Raw genomic sequence first — 11,449 nt, forward strand, 5'->3', positions numbered from 1 at the left:
CACATCCTCACGGTGGGCCTGGGAATCCTTCTGCATTCTTTCAAACCGCATGGCCCAGACCCTGTACTGCTGTACATGGTCAAGAGGCTTCTCTGTCCCAGCCTCATGGTCAAGAGCCTCGTACAGCCGCTACATCCTGCTTTTCTGCTTCTTTCTAAGCTGTGTGGTCAAGAGAGAGACTCTCTCCACTCCAAACTGCATGGTTAAGCCCCAGCATGGCTGCTGTACCTGGGTTTAAATCCCATCATGGATCTTCTTCCGCATAACCCCATTTCTGGCTCCTCCCACACCGGGTTACACCTGCCAGTAGTCTGGTTTCTTCTGCCTTTCTCAGCTGCCATTGTTAGTCTGGGAGAGCTTGACCTTGTGCTGCAGAAGCTGCCTCCAAGCCGTTCTCGCAGGTGCAGGAAACCCCTCTGGGGTTAGAGTAACACCCATCTCCCTGGCTCAGAGCAGGCACAGCTTTGAACATTAGTAAAATGCGGGGCAAGTTCTTCAGTTATGCAAACAGCTCTCAATGGCCCTGCTCACCTCCCTCATCTCCCAAGCTATAGCTGTGGGGGCTTTGGGATTTGGGAGGGACTCTAGCTCAGCATGCTGTTACAATTGTTTTTAGCAATGTAAATGGTACAATATTTCCGGAAAATAATCTGTCAATAATGATTAAAGTGCAAATCCACACACTATTTTACCTTAGGGAACCTGTTTTATGTGAATAATTGCAAGAGCAAATGTATAAATAAGAATATTTGTTTGTAGTGGCAAAAAATAAAAACCATAAACAACCTTGAAGTTTGCCATCATGGGACTGATAAAAATGCAAGGGGGATATTATGCAGCACTAACGTTAATGACATGAGTTAGAGAAAAAAATCTTTGGATGGAGAGTGAGCTCTGTGTTACACGATGTAAAAGAACGTCTCGCAGAATGGCATGCATCTGATCCCATTTAGAACAAAGAATAAATACGCACAATATATATAGAAATAAATGTTAATAACAGGCTATTAATGATGATTATGTGGAAGAAGTGTGCCTGGAAAAGGAAGGGTGTCCAGTGAAAAGAGAGATCCTTAGCTTTGTCTTTGTATATATTTTGTACATATTTATAAATGATATGTTATAACAAGCATGAAATGCTCCTGCAATTAAATAAACTATATAAGGGAACTGTGGCTTTCTTTCCCCTTATAAATACTACCCATGAGTCTTGTCTGAAATTAAATTCTAAATTCTCTGAATTCATTGATGGAATTATTTTCTTGGTAAGTCACCATATGGGTCCTTGTTGCTGCTTCCTAATTGCTGTTCTAAAGCATTATTTAAAAATGCATTGTTATATAATTTTTTGTGCTAATGACAACCAGTTAGAGTATAAGTTCTTTGTGATAAGGGCAGATATTCTGCACATTATTCTCAGGAGCTGTCCCAAACCTCACAGTTTGCTCACTCATTCATTCCTTGAACAGATATTTATTGAGTTTCTACTAGCTATTAAGTCCTGGCTGGGTCCTAGGGACATGGCACTGTATCCCATAAGACATGATCTAAGCCTAAAAGTTTGCAGGAAGGAAGCACCAAACAAGACCTTACCAGCATTGTGGGTGTTACAAAAGGGATATTGCCACGTGCTTTGTCGGTATCTACAAGGTGAGCCTTTGGAAATATCAGTGGATGTGGGGCTGAAAAGACTAGGCTTTTACATACATCTCCTCAGATGACAAGATAACATCAAATAAGGAGATAAAATGAAAATGCTTCTTCAATATTAATGTACTAAACAAATGCAAGAAAATACAATCTGTTAGGAGATATATTGTGATTAATTTTTCTAACAGTAATATCACTGACAATAATGATAACAGCTATATTTGTTAGGTGCTCACTATGGCCCATGCCAGGTCATTCATATGCAGGACCATGACGTCAACCAATTCCTCATTTGTGTCCATTCAATTCCAGGGACCCATAACTTCTCCTTGTACAACCTAGGGGGAAAAAAGTGTAGGTTTCAAGAATCCTACAGTCTTTCCTACTTAAATTACAAAGCACCTGCTCTTTGTCTTCAGGCTTATTTGGTTTGAAAAGAATTACTACTTTGGGCCTGCAAGTCTTTTGCAGTCACTGCCTGTCTGTGTAACAGGGAAGAGAAAAAAACCAACAACTAACATTGTACTTAATGAAAAATACAACACTAAATTTTGTTGGGCAGATTTTCTTCTGCCTTTACATATCATTCATTATTAAGAGGCATTCACAGCCAAGTCAGTAGAAACAAATGCAAGGAAAAATCCATCCATCCAGGAGTAAGTGGCGTGCTTCTGCAATACAATGCAGTGGTTAGGAGAATGGGATCTGGGATTGAGCGCGGAGCTCAAGGCCTGGCTCCATCACTCACTGGCTGCGAGACTTTAATAACCTATTCAAATTCTTTAAGCCTGGGGTTCTTCATTAAGAGTTCAGAATAGTGAAATATCTCCCCCAGGGTACTGTGGAGAGGAGCAAGTGTGACCGTGCAGATGGAGAGCTGAACGGTGCCCGGCACACAGTGCACACTCAAGAAATATTGCATTATGACAGAGCCATCCAATAGGCTACCTAAAATTTCTAGCCAATCAAAATTAAAGGGATACAAAGAAGAAGCCAATGGGGAGCCACGCCTCTTCTAGCCCATACCCTGGCTGCATAGATCTGCAACTTCCTGGCTGATGTTTAGTTTTGCTTCCAGAGATTTGTGCTTCTGGCATTGAAATGTTTACGACACTCTAAATGTGTGGCATACAATATTTTGTCTAAAATTTCTTTTAGTCCAGAGTGGGGTGAAAACAATTTTTTAAAAAAGAGGAGTATTGTTATTAAATATAAGTGATAACTATGCTATTATGTAGACTAATATCCCAATCCATGGTAATCCCAAAACTCAATGGGAAGAGAAGTATCCTGACTGATGACTGTCACAAAGTAGAAAAACTATGGGTCAAGACTAGCGGTTGTGTGATTAGCTTTTGTAGAGAAGAAATGCCTGAAAAATATTTGTGGTACCTATTTCTAACTGTCTATGGATTTTTCTAGTTGAATGTCCACAGGCAGCTCAAACAAGATTTAGAAATCATTATAACCAGACAGTTTTCCTTTTGAAATGTCCCTCTAATATACTCCCCCCTTCTCCCTATCTTAACAGCCCTCATTCATCTCTTGTTTTTAATTCATGTCCTACCAGGAGCTTCTCACATCCTTCAGTGTATCTTCAACTCTGCCAAGAGATTATCTGCCAGAAAAACAATCTAATTATTTCATTCTTTTACTCAAAAACTTTATTTGGCTTCTTTGGTTTAAACTATCATTTGGTTGGTCAAATCCAATACAACCCCACAACTTCTACAAAACATCCATGAAAACTGAAAAGAAGAAGGAAAAGGAGAATGAGAAAGGGAAGAGGAAGAGGAGGAAGAAGAAGAACGAGGAGGAGGAAAAACAAAGAAGAAGAAGGAGATGAAGAAGAAAAAGAAGAAAAGAAAACCCAAGGTACAATGAAAACTGGGTAAACAGGATGTATTCAGTTTCTGTTTACATTAAAGCCATTGGAGCTGGAATAGGGAATCTAATTCTGTGCTAAAAGATCTACTAAAAGATCAATTCTATTTACTTAAAAGGAGGTAGAATAACAGTTCCTCTTCCATGGGACTCAGATGGGACTTAAATCTCAGCTTTAAGATTCGGTCTACAATGACCAGATGATTGAGTCAATAACTTTGTTGCCTTAATGATGGTTTTTGACATTGCAGAATACTGTGTCCTAACCTCCCACCACGCCCATATTTCTGATTCCAAAAAGTAAGGCAGGAAGAGATACAGGAAAACAGGCAGTGATAAGAGGCATTTGGGGGAGATTCATTTCCCACTAGTAAAGCCCCATAGGCAGGTACAGGAATACCTTGGCAGCAGCGAATGCTGGGAATTTTTGTTTTGCATATACTCATCTGTTCAGACTTAAAATATTATGGAATCAGAAAGAGGGAGCAAGAGGAAGTTGCATGTAGTTGGGCCACGTTAGAATAATAACAGCATGGCTTTCTTGATCATGAAAAGATTATATACATATATAAAGTTAACCAAAATTTTGAGTCCATTTTACTTTGAAAAATAAACCGTCACCTTAGGTGTGCTCCAATCTAGGACAGCAGGTCATATCTCTTACCTTACCATGCTCTGTATGAGCTTCATTCCAGTGTACCTGGCCTGTGTCTGGCGTCTAGTATGCGCTTTGCCCCGTGATCCTTGGTGGCACTGTCCAGCCTTGCCCTTAACTGCTAGGGTAGCACTGATAAACCATTTTGATATCATCCATTCCAAAGACCCTCCTCTAAGGTATATCAAAGTCTTTCAGTCTCTTTGGGGGCTTGCATTTTGGTCTGAAGCATATTGTCACACTGGCTACCACACACCATTTCCAAACTTTTCACTGGACTTACGGGCCTTGTCCTTTTTGTTATCCTGTCATTTGGTCCCTGAGCATGTGGTCTGATGGAGAAAGATGACATCCTTACCAACTTTTGGCTATGAATATCAATTTTTTCTGGATATTTGTCACCTGAGGCCAGGCAAAACAACGTCACATAAACTATTTCTGACTGCACCCAGTACTCTTAATGTCTTGCACATACACGTCTCCCTGGGGGAGGTCAAACAAATGGCCCTCGGAATCCAGAAGTTCTTCAAGTGCAGAGAACAGTAAGAGTCACCTCTTCAAGGAATATGGTTTTATCAGTACGTCTAACCTGTCTTGTTAAGACATGGCTCATTGTGCCTGAATAAATGCCTTAGCTCATCTCATTGGCTGAGTTGGATTAGGGTTATTCCTCCATGGTTAGGGAGGTAGAAACAGAAGAGGGTGTATCCTCAGAATGCTTGCTTGTAGCTGTGCAGTCACCTCACATGCAAGAGCGACTCCCTGTAGTTTCTTTCTCTTTAAACAGGGATAATAATTCCCATAATATGTCTGTGGAGCTAAAGCAAAATAATGGATAAACCCTTTGTAAATTCTAAAGATGCTTACTTGTATAATTTGTTTAACAGATAAAAGTATTGTCAAGTGGCCACAAGAGACCTGAAACGATGCTACCAGAGTTTTCAAATCAGGAACAATCATGATAAATAATATGAAAACAATGAAGTTATTTAGATACTACTTCACTTGAGTCTCTGAGTGTCAGATTTTTACTGTACATATTTACAGCTCTTTTATAAAAGAGCCAAGGAAGTTATAAAATACAATTTAAAGAATTCTGTAAAATGATAGGGTATTCCAAATCAAATATGTGGTGTAAAAAAACAGACAGACTGGTTACGGGTTGGAATATCCTGAAAAGATGAAGGGAGACCAAATAAAATCATTTCTAACAGAACTGAGAAAGTTTCCAGAAGAAGAATTTTATAAACACACATTACAAGAGTGAGAGGCATCTACACCTATTGTTAATAACCCAAGGCCAATAGAACTGTCTGCCTGGGGCACGGACAGTACCTAAGGGAAATATTCCTTAAAGGAAGAAACAGAACAACAACAACAACAAACCCAGGGAAAAATATTCTCCTTCTCCCATGGATTTTGCTAATGTATGGTTTGCTAATATTGACAGACTTGGTGACAATGTGTTAAGAACAGTGTTTGGTGCTTTATGCGGCTTAAAGGCATACATGGAGAGCATGTTCAAGGAAGTATATGAATAGGTCAGAGCCAGGGGCTAAAGTGTTGGGGGATCTTTGATAATTAGGGTTCATTCATTTAACCAAAAATATTTATTGAGCACCTGCTATGTGTCAGCAACTCTTCTAGGCAGTAGGAAAACACACTCGGCAAGGTGGACAGGGTCCCTACATTCCAGAAGCTTACATTCTAGGAGTGGCTATAAATACATAAATACACAATAGATTTTCATTGAGTAATAAGTCCCTGAAAATACTAAACTGTCTTGGGAACTATGACAGAGAGGGAAGAGGTAGTCAGGCAGCACGTCACCAGGCCAATAGCATTTCAGCTAAAACCTGAGTGAATGAAGACGATCTATCCTTTGGAAGACCTGTGGTAAGATTAGGCCAGACAGAGGGAACATCAAGGGCAAAGTTCCTGGGTCAGAAATGAGAGACAAAGCAAGAATGCTGAGAGCAAACTGTAAATGGGAAAGGGGTTTGAAATGACCTGGAAGAAGTAGGGAGAAGCAAGATGGATTGCAAAGGCCACACAAATGTCATTGAAAGGAAGAGCTCCTCAACGAAGAAGCTAGCGAAAGCCAAAATAAGCAAGAGGGTAAACTATCATGAATTTGCAAATAAACTGATATAATTGTGGAGTTAATTATCAGAGGAGGCACGTCATCACTTTTAGCATGTTGGGTACCTAGTACAATGTTGGGCTGGAGGGTTACATGAACTCCATGTTCTTAGGTGCTGCCTTATCCATTTCTTATCAAAAAAGGGTCAATGGGCAGTGTTTTGAAACTTGGTTCTCACAGAAACCAGTGGATGTCATGGAATGACACTGGACCCAGGGCCAGAAGGCTAGGGGTAAAGTTCAAGTTGCATGACTGTGCTGTATCTACTTAAAGACCTTGAGCACTCCACTTGGCCTCATTAATACTGTTTCCTTATCTTTAAGTTTAAAGTGATTTCTAATAGGTAGGGCAGTTGTGAAAACTAAACAAGATAGTGTATTTCAAAGGTCATTAGAAATTGTTCAGCATCATCTCAACGTTTCTTATTGGTTTTATTTATTTATTCGTTTTAAAATTTTTTATTATTATTCAATTACTGGTGAGGCCATTGTGGAAAATAGTATGGAATTGCTCAGAAACTAAAAATGGAACTGCCCTTTGACCTAGCAATTCCGCTGCTGGGCTTATACACTAAGGACCCTGAAACACCAATCCGAAAGAACCTATGCACCCCAATGTTCATAGCAGCACAATTTACAATAGCCAAGTACTGGAAGCAACCTAAGTGCCCATCAGCAAATGAGTGGATCCAAAAACTATGGTACATTTACACAGTGGAATTCTACGCAGCAGAGAGAAAGAAGGAGCTTATACCCTTTGCAACAGCATGGATGGAACTGGAGAGCATTATGCTAAGTGAAATAAGCCAGGTGGTGAGGGACAAATATCATATGATCTCACCTTCTTATTGGTTTTAAAATTCTTTTTAACACATCTTGTTAAAATTTCTTGTTATTGTTGTTTTTGAGTAAAACCACTAGAGGTCAGAATTTCACATAAATTGTTTAAAGAAACAATTTCCTAAAGGTAAAGGAAAAAAATGTTTTCCTACTAAGCACAATAAAATAACAAATTTAAGGCAAAGAAAGAAAAAAATGAAGATAGCTTTATACAAAGAAGTTTTGATAACTGGAATAATGCTTATTGTTGAAATTTTTACCCAACAGACCTAGATAGGGAGAGGAAGGAAAGATAAATAGAATTTAAGTACTTATTGTGATGTCGACACAGCCTAAAATTTAAACTGATTACCTTATATTATTTCCAAAACAGGTCTGTGATTAAGTCCCATTTTACAAAAAAATAAATAATACAAAAACCACTGATGCATAAATAGATGTAATAACATTCTGAAGATCAAACAGATTTAATCTAATGTCTTTCTACTAAGTCATGCTTGGGAAACAATTCAATGAAATACGTTGTCTATGCATCGGACAACATATTATATGATAGCTTAGAATAACTGGTTTTGCACCTGCAACTCTAAATAATTTATTTAGTTCCCAGTCTCCAAGATGAATCTAAGGAAAACTCTTTGTATTGTCTATTTCTCAGAGTATCTAGAAGTTTCCAAGCAAAGTGCTAGTAAATATGATATTGTGATAATCAGCCATGGAGAAAAGCATAGACCAGCATCATCTTTGGGGGAAAAATATTGAACAGAAGTAACAGCTTTTTAAAATATTTACTTGGCCATCAGGCTTTGTCTTTTTGTTTTTCTCATTTTGTGAAGCTAAATAAACAAATCTGCCTTGTTCAGGAGTGGGAAGGGGCTGCCACCACACTAACGAAGGAATTAGGGAGGGTTGAGAGCAGCTTATATCTTGAGAGACGACACACGGTATCTTGTTTTTCATTGTACGCACACTGAGCACCGTGCCCGGGGCAGAGGCAGGGCCGTGGTGAATGTGCTTATGTTGCACCCCAGGGCAATTTGTAAAGAAAAACAGAACGAGCCAACTGGGCCCTCCCCCAGGAGTTTGCCATCTAATCCCCAGCTGGAAATGCAGACATAAATTCTAGGACAGAATCGTCCTTAGCTGGAAACCTTTCCCATCTCACAGGCTGCTTGGGAGTTAGCAGGGAGTCAGTACATTCCAGAGCCATGGCATCTCTTTAGTGAGAAAGGAACTTAGAATCCACTGCGTGCCCAGTCCCCAGGCTCTGGGGGAAGAGGAAGCAATCACAGGAGATTCATAACAGACTTAGTTCAGGAACCCAGGGTTCTCGAGAACTCCCCAGCCTTTCTTCCCCAGGAGCACTCCTTCACTCCGTCACCTTTCTGGCTTGTAAGCATCTCATGATGTCTACCCAGGCTCAGGAAGAGAGTTAAAGACGTTTCCATTGTTTGGAGTCTTAATAGGGTTTCCAGCAGGAAGGGAAAAGGTTTTTTGTTAAGCAAAGAAACGAGGGCAGGAAGACTCATGGTGGACACCCTCCTGGCATCTAATGCATACCCAATGCCCTTTGTTTTCCCTCCTAAATCATTTTTGTCTCCATTGTTCACGCCACTTATATATAGGGCCCGGCACAAATAACGCCCCTTTTAAATTATAATCTTTCATTACAAAATCATAAGCATGTCATTCCATAACACAACAATATCACATTCAAACACACCCTATGACATTGTAGGTGAAATGTGCAAATTCAAACTATAAATTATTACACCCATATTATTACCCTACCAACCACACTCAAGCAGGTGTTACTCCTGTAGGACCCTGTATATTATTTAACGCATATCTTGTGCCTACAACAGCACTTGGCATTTAGGAGGCATTTGGGATATCGTCACTGAATTGGAATGGATTAGAATTGTTGAACATTATATTTTGGACATTATTTTAACAATGCATTGTCCATTATTCTTCCAGTTTGAAAATTACAGTTTTTCCACAAGAAAAATTGTTTAACAGTGCTATTTTCAAATGGACTCTCCTATTTGTGGGAATGGGGAAAATTTTAATTTTCAGCATTCTCTGTAATACCCTAGAAATAATACAAAGCTTCCTATACTTTATGGAGAATCCAGTAATGGTTTTAAGTAAACACTTTATTTCTCCTGAAAACTTTCTTTTCTAAACATTTGCCCTCACATTATTCATTTATTCACCCAAGAAATTATTAGGAAACCCCAAGGTCTCATGGTTCTGCCTGCATTTATTTTGTGGTATCAAAGGTTAAAGCTTGAATTGCAATCTTATGAAGAAATTAATTCACTGATTAAGAAAAATGCACTTTAAGCAATAAACATTTAAATAACTGACAAGCATAAGGTGATATATTTCTAGGGTTTTTTTTTTTTGAAAGACCCCTTTTCTACTTAAAATTTGAAGCAGCTGTAATTCTTCCACCCCATAGCCTGGAGAGCCACAGCATGAATTACTAATGAGGGAGCACCAATTTGGACTGCAGTGACCGCTTTCAGAACAAAGGGGTCAGAGCCGAAACCAGGAAAACAGCAGCATTTTTTATCAGCCAGTTGCTTGAAGCACATTTAGACCTTGGCTCCACTTGAAAAATTTTTGCAGTGTTCTATTAGCCTTCAGCTAAAGGCACTTGGCACAAAGACTTCCCTTTCAAATAAAGAAATGTGCATCCATATACTACCTCCAGTCCTTAACAAAACTTTTCTTCTGCATTGGCACCCAGCAGCCCAGCCATGCATGAAATCTACAGGAGGTTTAATATTTACTTATCTGAGCTTTGTCTAGTAGCTTTAGCAGGATCAGTATGGGAAAGGAGTTGGAATAAAAACAGCCCATGAGGCTTTAAACTTGCAGGGGTGTCCAACCTTTCAGTGTTTCTGGGCCACACTGGAAGAATAAGAGCTGGCTTGGGCCACACATGAAATACACAAACACTGATGAAAACAAACAAACAAAAATCTCATAATGTTTTAAGGAAATTTATGATGCTGTGTTGGGCTGCATTCATAGCCAATGTTGGCTGCATGCGGCTCATGGGCCGTGGGTAGGACACCCCTGAAAGGAAAGGATTCCTGAAGACTAATGTTTTGTTTGGGTGTCTTTCTCTAGAGCAGTGTGGAAGAGGAGATTTCCCCCTGCCCTGGATCTCTTCCATCGCATCCCTTCTCCGGGCTTCCATCCCCTCCTAAAGTTCCCTCAGGTCACATCAAAGGCGATTTAAAAATAAGTGATAAGCCATTGATTTTCCAAAACAGAAGCAAAGTGGGAGGAACTATGGAGGGGAGCAGAGAAAGTCACTGAGAGCTAACAAGGGGTTGAGAGATGACAGGAGAGAGCTTACTGATGAGAGATGAAAATTGTGCCTTTCTTTCCTCACCTTTGGGCCCGGGAGAAATCGTGTGTGTGGCACAGACTTCAGAGGGAGGATGGTTCTCGGTGTCCAGACCCAGACTCTGAATCCGCAGAAGGAAGAGCAGCAGGAGAATGAGCTCGTGTGTTTGAAGTGAGACTCCGAAGCCACCCATCGCTGTGCTTCTTCGGGAGAAGGGTCGCCCAGAAGTGCCAAACAAACAGCTGTACTCGCGATCAAAATTTCTGCTCTGGGGAAGAAAGTCACGTCTCTGGAGCACACACTCCAAACAGGCCTGCAAAGATGAGAAGACGCATCCCAGCTTGTTTATTTTCCCAGTATTCCAAATGGACCATACATTGTCCAGGCTGTTTATTTTCAAGTGACAACAGTTTATTGAAAATGATCTCTGAACTTAACAATCAAGTGTGCAGGTCAGTGGAAACATTCCAGCGAACAGAGACGACAGAGATGCCTTCTGTTCAGTAAATGAGCTGACAATTTAATACCCTATGTTGCATTTCAGTGTTGGGGTTCCAGAAAGATTAAGCCAGCAATTTCTTGAATGGCCTCCATGTTATATAAGCGGTATGCTTGGCTTTGAGTTTTTCATGAGGAAATATTCATTACTTGTTTGTGGCAGTAAAAAAGCAAAACTCCCATTGCTCTCCATGACCTTATTTCCTTCTCTTGCTACAGATCATTTTCTTGGGATTTAACCCCAAAGGAAAGGACACCAGTTTTACTGCCAGACAATTTGGCAATAAGTACCAAGAACATTAAAAATGTTTATAGCCTTTGGCCTAGTAATTGTCCTTCTGGTACACCACGTTAAAAAAAAAATTCTGAATTGTGGAAAAAGCCTTATTTGAAAAGATATGACAAAAAGAGGA

The 11,449-nt window shown here is 39.9% G+C and overlaps 1 protein-coding gene across 1 annotated transcript in view; it reads right to left on the reverse strand.

The window, feature by feature from the left end:
* Window positions 1–11,067, reverse strand: part of COLEC10 (collectin subfamily member 10) — a 34,430-nt gene extending 23,363 nt beyond the window's left edge. The window contains exon 1 of the mRNA XM_024572511.4: window positions 10,584–11,067. Coding sequence (XP_024428279.2) covers window positions 10,584–10,731 — 148 coding nt within the window. The 5' untranslated portion in view covers window positions 10,732–11,067. The remainder of the gene's footprint in view (window positions 1–10,583) is intronic.
* Between the last annotated feature and the right edge of the window lie 382 nt (window positions 11,068–11,449).

The sequence above is a fragment of the Desmodus rotundus genome, chromosome 8, assembly GCF_022682495.2.
Source record: "Desmodus rotundus isolate HL8 chromosome 8, HLdesRot8A.1, whole genome shotgun sequence".
NCBI classification, from domain to species: Eukaryota; Metazoa; Chordata; class Mammalia; order Chiroptera; family Phyllostomidae; genus Desmodus; species Desmodus rotundus.